Below are 14,900 nucleotides of genomic sequence, written 5' to 3' on the forward strand. Positions count from 1 at the left end.
GTGTCAAAGTTGAAATATTTCAACTTGAGCGAATGTGTCGTGCCACAAATCCTCGTGAACGGGCTCGCCTGTGCACGGCGAAAGTGTGGCGTGACAAATCAAAACTTGTCGCCGGTTTTGTCTACAGGGATTAAAGTGAAAAAAAAATCTTCTGACTGAAATTTTATTCGCGCTACAGCCAAGTCACGTGCAGTGTGTGAAACATGTGCCAGGTTAGGTTACTTGACACCTGCTTAAGAAATACAAATGTATAAGACGTCAGCACCAAATGCAGCCATCACGTTTAAATGCTCGACCAATACTGTTTTGCAGGAGGAGGATTTTAAACAGCTGTTATTTTGCGTCTATTGCAATTTTTTTGTTGTCTTTTCAATTGGACTAAGATTTTTTTTTTGCAAAGCTTGTCTCATATTTTACTCTCTAAAAAAGGCTTGCCATCGTTCCCCGTTTCCGTCAGCCATGCCCATCTCCATTTATTTTTTTGTGTTTTATCAATATCCGATACATCAGAGCCGTCAATCATTATAAGGGAGTTCATACTAGCTTAACTTTCGCTCTGACACTCAACACTAATACAACAAAGAGACGTAAGATGTGGCGCGAAAATGGTGTGTATATATATACATTTGTATATAATATATTTAATATATATTTAATATATAGTCGGGATGTACATTAAAATGCTTGTGTTTTCAGTCAATTTTAACGGTAGACCTTTGAAATACTCACTATATAATTTGACAATTTTGCCGGCGTTGACGTATGACGACATAATACACGCGTGTATTATGTCCATGTTCGAAACTGCATACTACCGTACTGCCGACTACATACTGCGCGGTATGTACTGTATACTGCATGCTGAATGTGGGATTCAGTATGCAGTATACAGCAGACCGACTGCACCGCAGTATACAGTATGCAAGTTTCCCAGAATGCATTTCGCGGCAGCGGTAGCGGCAAAGCTGCTAAAAGCTGTTTTAATTCTCGCTTCAGTGCTGTTAATACATCACTTTCTTAAGTTTTAATATTTTTTTATGCGAGAAAGTACCTATTTAGATCCTTAATATGCGATTAGTTTATCCAAATGACGCCTGTTTGTAAATTTGTCCCGACGTTATCGGAGATGTGAAGTGGCCTCTGTGAACTCCAAATGACGGAAATCCGTCGTAGCGACGGAGAACTTTAATCCATGTGTCTAGCGAAAGATTCGCCCGATACGCGTCTCTATGTTCACTTTGTACGGGATCTTGTCGCCCCGTTACGTTTGGTGTGAACGCACAGTTATACTTCCGGCTCACGGGAAAATTCTCGAGCATGCGCAGAACACATAATCCGATTCCAATCCGATTGACCGTATGACATGCATGCTAATTCGACTAACAATTGAATAATCTAGGGGTCTAAATTCGACTTAGAGTAACTCGATTCAATTCGACTTAAGTCCAACTAAGGTGTATACATGCATCTTAATAATCCAATCCTAGTCGGACCAAGCCAATAATTCGGCTTTCTTGAGTGTCATGTTAATGCACTGATTGTCTCCCGAAAAGGCTGGTCTGCTGGCAGTGGCACTAAGCATTCAAAGTAAGCGCACATTGGCAGGGAAGGGATATTGCAGAGTTTGGAAGAAGCTAAAACGTAGCTTCTTTCGGCGGACATAAGCCAATAGCATGGGAGAGCAAGCAAAGGAGGGAGGACGTGAAGTCTAACCTCATAGGAGGATTTGATGAGGTCGAATACGTCGATCTCCGGCGGTGGTTCGTCCCCGCTGGTAAGCAGGGCATGGAGGTGGGGGATAGGAGAGGAAACCGTCTGCTTGTTCACTACGTTATCCAGATACCTGGGGAGGGAGGTAGGAAGTGACATCAGTAGTCAGCTGTCAGTCAGTTGACTACAAGAGAACTAATGCAGTCGTCAACAGATTGTGTTGGGGGCACCGTGCCTCTCTGCTGCCCTTACCTGCCAAGAATGGTCATTGCTTCTCCTTCATCATTGCAGGCCAGCAGAGCATCCATGTTGTCATGCAGGACTGCCAGCGCAACCTAGGGGACGATTAGAAGCACAGATTACCGACCACAAAGTTAGGGTTAGGGTTAGCTACCCCTAACCCAACCGAGGGGACGATGAGAAGCACAGATTACCGACCACAAAGTTAGTCTAGAGCAGCCTATGGTGGGCTTGTACCCTGTCTCTCAATATTGCCAGGTCGCTTTCTCCCTGCAGAATCTGGCCGAATTCAGCCGCGTATTGTGGGTGGTTCAACTTTTAATTGTGCGTCTATCTGTAATATTTTCTTTCTAGTCGAAAAAGCGAAAAAGTTTTGATAACGGTATCATAATTTTTTGATCTGTAATGTACCATTATAATAAAAAGGAGACCACGATAGGTTCACAAAGAAGCATCGACAAGGATCTAGAAATTATCTTCAATAGATTGTCCATGGAGCGATGGAACATTTTTAAAATGTATTCATCTATTTTACCTGTAGTGCTGTACGAATAGTGGTATTGTAATATAAATATTAGGATAGATTAGTCAAGAATCATTTATGTGTTCCTTTAGAAATGGTCTGCGAGAGGTGCATGCAGCTGGAGCCATCAACCATCAATTAGAAATTCTGTTGTTCTGCTTCGTCTTAATTAATTTAATAAATGTATGGATTTAGACAATTAAAAAAGATATGAACTTATGTATGCCCAAGTCGACGATATATATGACCTTAAAAACTATTGGGTCAGCCATACTGTAACCACCATCGAGAAAACTAAATTGTTTACTTCAGACATTCGACCACTTGAATGGATGCAGACAGACAGCCAGTGATTGTTATTCAGATAGAAAGACTGGCCGTCAGTCAGTCAGCCAGCCAGTACCGTTGCTGACCTGGAAGATGACCTTTATGCCCTCGAAGAAGAAGCAGTCGACCAGCAGAACGGCGCTGTCGAAGGGCATGACAGACAGGAAGAGGGTGAGGAACCAGGACAGGGAGATGCTGGAGATCACCCCCAGCTCTTGCATGTGCTCATAGAGCAGCGGCAGGCAGGCCCTGGTCAGCTCCTCAAACACGCCCTGGTCCACCAGCGCCCCTAAAGGCACACAGCAGGATTACACCTTCACACAGGGCACGGGTCAACCAGCGCCCCTACAGGCACACAGCAGGATTACACCTTCACACAGGGCACGGGTCAACCAGCGCCCCTACAGGCACACAGCAGGATTACACCTTCACACAGGGCACAGGTCCACCAGCGCCCCTAAAGGCACACAGCAGGATTACACCTTCACACAGGGCACGGGTCAACCAGCGCCCCTACAGGCACACAGCAGGATTACACCTTCACACAGGGCACGGGTCAACCAGCGCCCCTAAAGGCACACAGCAGGATTACACCTTCACACAGGGCACGGGTCAACCAGCGCCCCTACAGGCACACAGCAGGATTACACCTTCACACAGGGCACGGGTCAACCAGCGCCCCTACAGGCACACAGCAGGATTACACCTTCACACAGGGCACGGGTCCACCAGCGCCCCTACAGGCACACAGCAGGATTACACCTTCACACAGGGCACGGGTCCACCAGCGCCCCTAAAGGCACACAGCAGGATTACACCTTCACACAGGGCACGGGTCAACCAGCGCCCCTACAGGCACACAGCAGGATTACACCTTCACACAGGGCACAGGTCAACCAGCGCCCCTACAGGCACACAGCAGGATTACACCTTCACACAGGGCACGGGTCAACCAGCGCCCCTACAGGCACACAGCAGGATTACACCTTCACACAGGGCACGGGTCAACCAGCGCCCCTACAGGCACACAGCAGGATTACACCTTCACACAGGGCACGGGTCCACCAGCGCCCCTACAGGCACACAACAGCATAACATCACCACACAGACATACCTTAATGTCATTAAACAGCTTTTTGGAGCAAATGACGCAAAAGCCTTTATATTATATTACAAATAACATATAATAAGACATTATAATTATAAGAGATAGCATGTAGGTGGGACACACGGAGGCTGACCTACGACCCTGGTGTTGTAGTAGTCGGGAAGCATCCTCTCACACAGCGCCACCAGTAGCCAGAAGGCCTCCTCCTCCGTACAGTAGAGCAGCAGAACAGAGGCCACAATGTTCATCGCCTGGTCGAGAGACATAGACAGGCACAGAGCAGGGAGGAAGAGAGAGAGAGGGGTCCTCCATTCAACTCTTGGTTTGTCTGTATATTTTATGCATTTGTTATAAATTAACCAACTCTGCAGCACATGTTACAGGAGCAGTCAACATCGGGTTAACAGCTTCTGTGTACCAGTTTCTATCTGGTTCTGTCGGGTTCTACTTCTTCCGTCCTGTTACCGATACCTTTGCTTTCAGTACCGGCCGATACCAAGTACCGATCCGATACCAGGGTATAATTATTAAGCTGTATGCCTCACTGTCGGGAAGAGAGCGGGATCATTCTTGTATGGTAAGACAATATTAAGCCGGACTAAAAACATCTTAGACACTGTCAGCAGCTTCATCAAACTGACACCTTCTTTGTTTGGCAGACCTCGTCGTGCTCTTTGGTGGGATGCAGTATGGTGTTACTGTGCAAAACTAGGTTTTGCACAGTAACACATGGCTAATTAATTGCTCTAAATTGAGAATGTCTAACTTAGACAACTGGAAAACCAAAGCCATCATACGTTTTTCCTTCTTAATTCGACAATTGTATAATGTACCCCATAGTCATCCTATATCCCTGTTTGGAAGCTAGCGGACACACTTCCTATCAGGGTTAAGTACCGTGGCAAGAAATCGGCGCACAGCATAACGTATTAGGCCCACTTTTACACAATAACATAGGATTTAATGGAATTGATCGGTCTCATGTACCACGATACCCGATCCAGCTAATTGCGTCAGTATCGGACGGATATCCCATATCAATATCGGATCGGTGTATCCCTAGTTCCATCAGGTTGTGACCAGTTCTCTCAGGTTCCGCCGGGTGTGTACCTGGCAGTACCCGATGCCCGGGTTGCGGTGTGCGTAGGCGGTGAGGACGCGGCGCAGCGCGGCGATGCCCATCTCGTTCTGGAAGGCGCGGTGCTCTGGCATGGAGCGATGGAGGTCCCGCTCTATCTCCTCCGTCGCCAGGGAGCACCGTCCCATGGCCTGCTCCACCAGGTCGCCGTAGTAACCGGGCTGTGTGGCCATCTCGTTCTGCGCACCTGGAAAGGGGTGAGAGGAAAAAGGGGTCTACCTTTTCTGTGCTTTCATATTTTAGATGTTCTAAATTATAATAAAATCAAACATTGATCCATCTATCTATAAATATATATATATATATATATATATATATATATATATATATATATATATATATATATATATATATATATATATATATATATATATATATATCCATATCATGCATTAACCCTGAACTTTCATAGCCATGTATTTTTGGGTTTTATTGATGTGCATCATTTTGTTTAACATCAGTAATTTGTGTATGATATATATCTTTTGTTTTCTTTTACATGATCGAAATAAATTTCAATCAAATCAAAATCATCATCTCAAAATATGAAGTTCAAGAAAATGTAAACGTTTATAACTATGGCTTATTTGAACAAATTATTAAGTTAATTATTACAGTGTGATGTTCAAGTAGGTCAATCCTTATTGAACAGAATACAGCTAATGAATACAGAAGAAGCTAATGTTGGACCTGCAGTAATGGTGGTGAGGACTCATAGGTCAGGGGGTATACCTGAGAAGAGAAGCCATAACTCGCCCCGCAGGCACTCTGGTAGCCCGTTGAGGACAAGCTCTCGGGTCTTGGAGGTTCGGTACATGCACACGCCCCGACCAAACTCAAAGAAGTGGATCTTCCACGACTCCTCCTTCATCTTTTCCTTGGCCTGGAAGAAGAGAGAAAGAGAGGGGGAGGGGAGGGTGTTTCCAAAACAGAGTGAGCCTACATCAGAAAGGTTTGTGATTGGACACACAAACCAATCTGTCTTTGTTTCCTTCTTTATCATTGGGCTATAAATTAGAAATAAAATTGGCGCGCAACAGTCATTTACAGCCACACCCTGTTCTTTAAGGAAGAGGGTTGATATGGAAAAGGGGAATATCTGGAGAATTACTTATCTGGGGCAAGGACGATACCACAAAACTACAAATGGTTACAAACAGTTAACTGCCAACCACTAGCTAGCACTGGCTGCTAACCTTTCGCTAATACTTACTAAAATAATACCTAAATGAAAGAGCTGACATTTGGTAGAAGGTTCTGTGGGGAAGATGAGATTTAAAGATTCCTTTAGAAGTAAAATATTTGCTTTAGAGATAACATAACTCTTAAAAGGATTCAAGTGGATTCACTTATGCATTCAACCCCTTATCAAACAGGGTTTCTACCGTGATAGAACAGTCAAGGTAGGGATGCATGGCAAAAATTAGATCACAGTGACATCGGGGTAGTTCTGTGACAACTTGCTCCAGTATAAAACAAATATGGACATACCCAAGTCCTTTCGTCGCCCTTTGTTCTATGTACAACGATATGAGGGTGTATTTTTGTCTTTCAAGGTGCATTACCGTTATTTGCAACAAACAACGGAAAAACAAACCATATTTGGCACAACAGCCACAGAGGGGACTTCAATGGTTGCCTCGTATCTATGCCCCAAACTCATTAATAACTTTTCAATAAACGATATTAGTTGCTACTGATATTTGGACCAAATCAACACGAAAATGTACTGGCTTTTTTATTACAATAATGAAATCACTCTTCTTGCCGATGACATGGACAAGTGATGGTGGGTCATTCTGCCACCACCCACCACAGAGAAGCTGTGAGAGGAACTACACGCTAGTCTCAACTGCATGAGACTCACTAACAGAGCCAGAGAGCCTGGAGCTGAACTCACGGCTTTGGGCCCCTGGCCCTCTGGGTCGTCCCGCTGGTAGATGTGCAGCAGGCCCTGAGAGGCAGTGGGCAGGCCAGGGTGGTAGTGACGCTGGGCCTGGGAAGAACCGGCCGGCCCGGGGGACGACGAGGGAAGGCCAGAGCAGCTCTGTTGGGGAGTCCATGAGCTACTCGTTACTTTAACCCATTCATGTCATTCAGTTCTATCAATAGGAACTCATAAGTCGACTTTATCATATATATATATATATGTATATAACAATACCCTACTCTAGCTCATCACTTTGATATCCTAACAGTCTAGTTACGTACATTACTATGATAAAACAGTGTACTTCGTTACTATGTTATAACTTCTATAACGTCTTGCTCATTACTCAATTATAATAACCGTCTACTTCATCACAATTATATACTAATACTCTCCTTTATTACTATGATATGACAACAGGCTTGCTTTGTACAACGTTATAATGTAAGTCTACTTCAGAACCCCGTTATAATACAAGTCTACTTCAGAACCCTGTTATAATACGATTCTACTTCAGAACCCAGTTATAATACGATTCTACTACTTCTACTATATCCGTCTAGCTCATTACTTTGCTATAATAACACGTAATCAATGAACAGGGTGATTGGCTATGCAAAGTGTTGACCAACCAAGGGTCCAGGGGGATTGGCGTCGCTCCACATCCTGTCCGGGGTGCGCTGCAGGAAGTCAGAGATACGCTGCACCAGGAAGTCTCTGTCCTTCAGGTTGGCGAACAGGAAGTTCATCTTGTTTTTGGTGCTGATCGAGACAGGACAGGGCAGGACGCTGCTGCTGTCAGCCTTTTCCACTACCGACACCTTCGTAAGGAAACGCAGTGAGCACACACTTAACACACTGTGGAAGTTAATTCTTTCTGGATTAATTACTCTGTAACCATGCACCCCCCCCTCCATTCTTCCGCTCTAGAAAACCTTTGTGTCTTCTTGGTGTACTTTCTGCGGCATCTTGTAATCTACACATTATCATGCTTTAATAAGAATCTACTCAATGCTTCTACGGACTAACCAGCTCTGATGTCGTTATAAAGAGGAACCAAAAACACATTCTCGTTTTTATGCAAGCACATTCTCTAACCCTAACAGGCATCAAATAAATGGTGTGACGTATTAACTCAGTGCTCCCTTGAAGCAGTTCGCTCCCGAACATGTGAACATGCTCTGTGTCCACACACGTGTGTTTGTGCTTGTGTGTGCGCCAGTGGAGGCTGCTGCTCTTTCAAAGAGGGGAAGCTCATTTTCGGCCTACATCATATATTTGTCAATTTACTTATATGTAAATTCTGCTCTCTGTTCCTTTTCAAGGGAATGCTCTGTGACCCTGTCATACCAACTAGCTGTCTTTTCCAGTGACTTGACCAGTGTCCCCTCAATGGCCAGCAGAGTTGGCTGCTTAAACAGCCTTGGCCCATTGTGTTACGGGTGTAGGACTTGAGCCGCTTTAAACAGAAGCTCCTTTCAACACCTGAAGATGTAGCTCCAACTGTTGCCACTAATGAGAACACTCTGTAAAGCTGAGGCATTGCACTGCCCAACTCCATGTCTTTAAGGAACACCAAGGAATCACACAGCTTTCCCCTGTCACCCTGCAGGTCCTGATCTGAATACAGGACTTAAGTTTAGACCTCAGGCTCCCTGAATCAAAGTGATGGCCAACTACCAAAACGATATTAAACTCGAACAAGGAAAGGTGGGAAATATGTTAAACTCAAGCAAAGAATTGTGTGTATAAGTGTATGAAATGTACAATGAAAATTGTTTAGCAATTTCATCAAGCAAAAATCAAGAAATAGGTTGCAGTTAGTATTTTGATTCGCTTGCAAAGTCTGCGATTGGACTACTAAAGAGAGCTCCAGCAACGTTTTATAGTTCAAAATCGCTGTCAATCAAACGGCAACTCCATTCACGCCCAGAGACGCTGAGCGTCCAAGGGAGGGACATAATCGTAGCATTATCCAATGACCGTCGACTTTCGACGCACTAAGAAAAAGCTGTTCTAAGCAGCCCCATTGAGGTCGATGGACGCTAAGCTTGTACAGGCAAATGCACTTTGACAGTATGAGAATGTATGAGAAGGAAATCAGTCAGTCGACCTGTGATAAGCAGCTGATTCTGAACAAACTCGTCTTCGAGATGGACTTTTTTGGGGAAGCCGACCTTCCCTTGCAGACTAAGGGAAAACGCCACTGGCGTGTGCGTGTGCGTCCGCGTGCGTGCGTGCATGAGCCCACCTCTCGGAGGGGGATGATGAGATTGCAGAGGTCTTCCTCGCGGCTGGCAAAGCAGATGTAGTTGTTGGAGATGAAGAGCTGACCGGTGACGTGCATCTTGGCGAAGGGGGCCCAGAGCGTGCAGTCTGTGTGTCCGTCCAGCCGCTCCTCCTGGGTCAGACGGAACAGGGTCCGGTAGCGCTCGTTCTTGGCCCGCGCGTCCAGATCCCTGGATGGCGGGGAGGGTGGGTTTAGGCTGTGCCACGATGAGACGATGAATGAGGCTCTCTCATCCACAGCCACTAACAGTGAGCTACATGCCAATACAAATCTGAGTAGCATTCAACTCAATCTGAATGGTGTGCAACACGTTCAGTGCAGTCTACGACGCATAACGGGGTAGTGTTCACACACACACACACACACACACACACACACACACACGCACGCACACGCACACACACGCGTCCCGCCCCTTAAACCTCGGTCCGGACGGACCCGAGGTTTCATCCTGGACGGAAAATACTACCGTCATCCACCAGCCGGCGACGGAGAGCACCCATTGAACCCCAATCAGCGAGATGGGAGACACGTGGCTGGACAGCCAGGAAGATACTTTAAAAGGAGCACGAGGACTGACATTGGGGAGGAACGGGAGCGAGGAAGAAGGAAGCGCTCGGGTCCGCGAGCGACTAGAGGCCCACGGAGGCCCTAGAGACCGCGAGTATATCATTTGTCTCAGATGTATGCAATAAATGCTGAGTGCGGCTTAACCCTCGCTTAACGTGTGATTCGTTCCTGGTACCCGGCTCATTGGGGCACATACACACACACACACACACACACACACACACACACACACACACACACACACACACACACACACACACACACACACACACACACACACACACACACACACACACACACATATTAGAGCTGTCAGTTAAACGCGTTATTAACGGCGTTAACGCAAGCCAAATTTAACGGCGTTATATTTTTTATCGCGCGATTAACGCAATTATTTTATAAAAAAAAAAAAAGAAAACTTTTTTTTTTTTTTTTTCTTTGGCTCAAAACAAAGAAGCAGTAGCCTGACTGCTATGTTCAAATGACATTTGTTCAAAGCAGTCGTTTAATTGCACTATAGGCTCTTTTTTTGTATTGTCCTGTTTTGATCAGTGTATATGCCAATGTTATCAATAAAAAATCATTTGAACAAGGCAAGCCGATGCACTTCACCATGTTGATAAGAGAATTAAAATGAGAAGAATTATGGGACAAAAAAATCAAGGGATATTTAGCATAGAAAAATAATTTGCGATTAATCGCGATTAATTAGAGTTAACTATGACATTAATGCGATTAATCACGATTAAATATTTTAATCGCTTGACAGCTCTAATATATATATATACACACATACATACATACAAACACACATATATATATATATATATATATATATATATATATATATATATATATGTGTGTGTGTATGTATGTATACATACATACATACACACACATATATACTAACAGTATAGAATAGCACGGTCCACACATTCAGGGTAGCATTCAACACTTTTCAAAGTGATATCTGGCAGCGTCCAACACACATTGGGTCGCATTCAACACGATGAGAGCAGCGTTCAACACAGTTCAGGGCAGAGTTTGACCCGTTTCAGAGTGCAGTCACCAAGCCTGTGGGAGACCCACCTCTTGAGTGCGGAGACATTCTTCAGCGTCTTGCGGGGCTTGGGCAGCGAGAGGTCGGCGGCAAAGCCCTCGTTGTCCAGGATCTGCCGCATGGCGATGGTGGCCAGCTGCTCCATCAGCTTGAAGGTGTCGTTGATGTTGAGGAACATGGAGAAGAAGTGCTCCGTGTCTCGGGTGCACACACGCACGCTCTCCGGGAACAGCAGCGTGGCATTCTTCTCCAGGCGGGTCACGTCGGTCCACTGGCTGATCAGGGTGACTGTGAAGAGAGAGGAGGCACACACGCCACACGTCTTTCTACCAATGTCCGCTCCTGCACTCCGCCCATCCCAACCTGATCTGCTCATGGCTTCATCGGTTAGGAGAATGCGGCAAAAGGCTTGCAAGACACACACACACACACACACACACACACACACACACACACACACACACACACACACACACACACACACACACACACACACACACACACCTTCTTTCCCCAGCAGGAATGAGTAGAAGCAGATGTGATTGACAGTCAGGTAGAGCCAGCCCTGTCGGGGGACCCGCCCCTTCCAAAAGCTGCAGGAGTAGTAGTTAACCAGCTTCTCCTCCTCAGGCATTCCAAACAGCTTCCTCATCTTAAGCTCCGCCTCTCTGAACTTTCCTGAGTCTTCCTCTTCCTGCGCCTGCTTGCTCTTGTTTTCCTCTGCGATGATACCCTGAGAAGTGATGCAAGTCCAGTGGTTAGGGGCGTCCAAATGTTCCAGGTCACAACCTAATGTTTCCTAAGCTGTAAGCAACCTAAGGCCAGACTCCCTAAGCACCTACCTGCTCCTTAATGAACGGGCCATGGAAACTGGCCATTTGCTTTTCAATGGGGTACATGATAACCCTTGATAATACTAAGAAGAAAATTACGGATTGCTGTTTGAATTTCTGCTCCTGGGGTTTCTAGTATGTCAGGCTGAAATGTAGGCTTTCAATGCTGCAAAGAAATAGGTGTTCTCCACATATATAGGCTTTGGTCTACGTTCAAACCACCTTGCAGTGAGACAGCAGTTTTAACTGCAAAAGGCTGTGCTAGCAAATATAACAAATACTATATTATCTATAGTCATACACTTTATTACAATACTACATTTAGGATAAAACTAGAGGCCTGACAATGGGGACATTTAACTCATTACAGTATAAAGAGTTAGTGGTACCGATTATTTGGTAGGTTTACCTCGAAGAGACAAAGTGTGGAGATGCAACTACACAAACCGTGTTGCTACTACTTCAATATGTGTTTTCTCCTTTGTTCGTTTCGATTTTTCGATTATTGTACATTGCTGGTCAAAGCACCTATGCCTACAGTTTCCTACACAAATTAAATGAGGTTTGTAGAAAACACACTCACTGGATTAATGGATACGTTTAACTGGATGGTTAAGATGGAAAGACGTATACATACGTTGGCTGGAAAAACTGCTTTCCCAGCAAACTAAAAGGACAACGTACAGAGATCTTCCCCTTCACAAAGGTGGAAATATCCTCGTCGTTCTCGAAGATGGAGAGCGTCTGCAGAAGGTTGGCCTCAAGCCACTCCCAGTGTGTGGTGATCTCCATCCTAGAGCCGCCTGGTTCACAGCAGATGAAGTGGTTGGCAATGACATTACTGAACCATTAAGAAATGGTTCTCCTCTTAAATTAGTATTGGATAAAACCTATGCTGGACTGATTAGTTGATATAGTATAGTTCCTCAAACTAATTTAAACATGATGACACTGACTATTAAAGATAGACAATATGGAGAACTCTCCCAACTCTGCTAGAGGTTAACTATTGATAGAAGATAGCTTGGCTGTGTTAGCTGCGAAGCTAGAGGGTTAGCTCGGACTAGGGGTTAGCTTGAACTAGAGGTTAGCTGTGACTAGAGGTTAGCTCGGACTAGGGGTTAGCCTGAACTAGAGGTTAGCTGTGACTAGAGGTCAGCTGTGACTAGAGGTTAGCTGTAAACAGAGGTTAGCTCGGACTAGGGGTTAGCTTGAACTAGAGGTTAGCTGTGACTAGAGGTTAGCTCGGACTAGGGGCTAGCTTGAACTGTGACTAGAGGTTAGCTCGGACTAGGGGTTAGCTTGAACTAGAGGTTAGCTGTGACAAGAGGTTACCTCGGACTAGGGGTCAGCTTGAACTAGTGGTTAGCTGTGACTAGAGGTAAACTTGGATTAGAGGTTAGCTCTGGCTAGATGTTAGCTGGGCTAGAGGTTAGCTCTGGCTCGATGTTAGCTTGGGTTGGAGGTCAGCCGGGGCTAGATCAGGGAGATGTACGCTGTGCTGCTTCTCGGGGTTAGCCTGACTATGTTGGCTGCTAGAGGGCTCGACCCACCACAGGCGATGCTCCAGTACACCTGGGAGTCTCCGGTCTGGAGAAGGATCCTGTAGGGGGCTGCTCGAGCACTGGAGTCCAGGACCACGTCCATGGTCCCCACTAGCAGGCCTGGGGGTGCGGACAGGTTTACGGTCGTACAGTACTGGACCATGCAGACAGGTTCCACCCAGTAACCCATGAAGGTAAAGAAAATAAGTGCTGAGGTGCCCTTAGGCAAAACATCTAACCCCTAGTATCTGCATCCAACATCTATCCCGAATCACTTAAGTAATGTCTTACCTTTTTATATATTACTGTAATAATTAACTATTATAACTTTACGGATCGCAACCCTAAAACGAAAGACCAAGTAATGACCAGATAACTATTTAAAGTAATAACTGGATTCTCCAAAGAAACTTAATTAATGAGTAGTTAGCCGATGGGCTTCTTGCTCTAGGATGGACAACAAGTAGCAGAGGACATTTGACATCAAACAAAGTATGCCTTGGCCTGGGGTCAAACACCTTACTTCACTTACTTCCCTTCACTATCCTGTTTTACATGCCTCAGAGGGTGTAATTAAAAAAAAAAAAGTAATGTATGTTGGCTCATAGCCTAACTTGTCTTTGCCATTGTCGTTAGTTCAAGCAATTAAGTCATTGTCCTATTGTTTTACTTGGTAGGTTTGAATTTCTCTAATGTCCAGCTGCCGTCTTGGCCAAGCCTCTCTTATAAGAGAGGTGGAGGATCTCAATGGGACTAAATAGAACAGCTTGAGAAGACGGTGGCCTGGTCACATCCATGAATGATAATATAATATAATATAAATAAGTAGCTAGAGCTTTTTGTATGATTCACATTATAATTACTTCCTCTGTACATTCTCCCCAACAATCAGGAAACGGATCCACTGAGAAACGCAGTACGCACTTTTCTCAACTAACGCTACATGTCAAGGGGGTCGGAATATTCCCTGTGTCATGTAAAAGAAAATACATTGGGCCTGAGGCATGCGCAGAAATCATTTGCAAATATTAGTTTCTGGACTATATCTTAACATGGATTTAAAAAGTGTTTTTTTTTTAAGGATAAATTGACTTCAGTCGCTAAAGCCCATTGTTGACGATGCTGATGGACAGTGGATTAAACGGGTTTATTCCATTGTTGATAACAGCAGAAAAGTTTGAACATCCGAAGTCTGTATTATACTGGTTTCACGTGACAAGTTGACATTCAGTGCAGAAGCATACGGCCAATGCCTAAACCACATCCCAGCAGAAATGCACCATCAGCTATATTTAAGGAAATGTAACGTTAAGGCACACAATTCCCTTGAAGTACACCACTTATTTGGGCAAATTAACTATTATGTTGTAGTCTATATAAATAGTCCCTACGCTTCGATTTCAAAGGAAGCGTATATTGGAAAAAATATCTGAATATTTTGTTCTCAAGATACTCATGTTGTGAACCAACATAGCTTGTTGTGATCACTACGTCTTCCAGATTCTGTCTGCCTGAACCTTGCAGCGCGTCTGACGATATGTATCTATCAAAATGGCCAGCTTCTTCAAAAAAAACAACAAACCATGTTAGGACCAATGCAATCCTTGCGCACAACTATCCGCAGGCC

At 44.8% G+C, this 14,900-nt stretch overlaps 1 protein-coding gene across 5 annotated transcripts in view; it reads right to left on the reverse strand.

The window, feature by feature from the left end:
* tbc1d9b (TBC1 domain family member 9b) overlaps window positions 1-14,900 on the reverse strand; it is a 29,130-nt gene that overhangs the window by 13,670 nt on the left and 560 nt on the right. For 4 of the 5 annotated variants that reach the window (XM_030367866.1, XM_030367865.1, XM_030367864.1 and 1 more), the window contains exons 2-14: window positions 13,283-13,393; window positions 12,414-12,532; window positions 11,401-11,629; window positions 10,926-11,184; window positions 9,228-9,435; window positions 7,609-7,797; window positions 6,947-7,093; window positions 5,779-5,929; window positions 5,019-5,233; window positions 4,042-4,159; window positions 2,887-3,089; window positions 1,963-2,045; window positions 1,714-1,843 (exon numbers count right to left, since the gene is read on the reverse strand). In XM_030367866.1, the coding sequence (XP_030223726.1) occupies window positions 1,714-1,843; window positions 1,963-2,045; window positions 2,887-3,089; window positions 4,042-4,159; window positions 5,019-5,233; window positions 5,779-5,929; window positions 6,947-7,093; window positions 7,609-7,797; window positions 9,228-9,435; window positions 10,926-11,184; window positions 11,401-11,629; window positions 12,414-12,532; window positions 13,283-13,393 (2,162 nt within the window). Of the gene's footprint in view, window positions 1-1,713; window positions 1,844-1,962; window positions 2,046-2,886; window positions 3,090-4,041; window positions 4,160-5,018; window positions 5,234-5,778; window positions 5,930-6,946; window positions 7,094-7,608; window positions 7,798-9,227; window positions 9,436-10,925; window positions 11,185-11,400; window positions 11,630-12,366; window positions 12,533-13,282; window positions 13,394-14,900 lie in introns of those variants that run through there. The other variant, XM_030367867.1, reaches the window with a different exon arrangement.

Source organism: Gadus morhua, chromosome 10 (assembly GCF_902167405.1).
Source record: "Gadus morhua chromosome 10, gadMor3.0, whole genome shotgun sequence".
In the NCBI taxonomy this organism is placed as follows: domain Eukaryota; kingdom Metazoa; phylum Chordata; class Actinopteri; order Gadiformes; family Gadidae; genus Gadus; species Gadus morhua.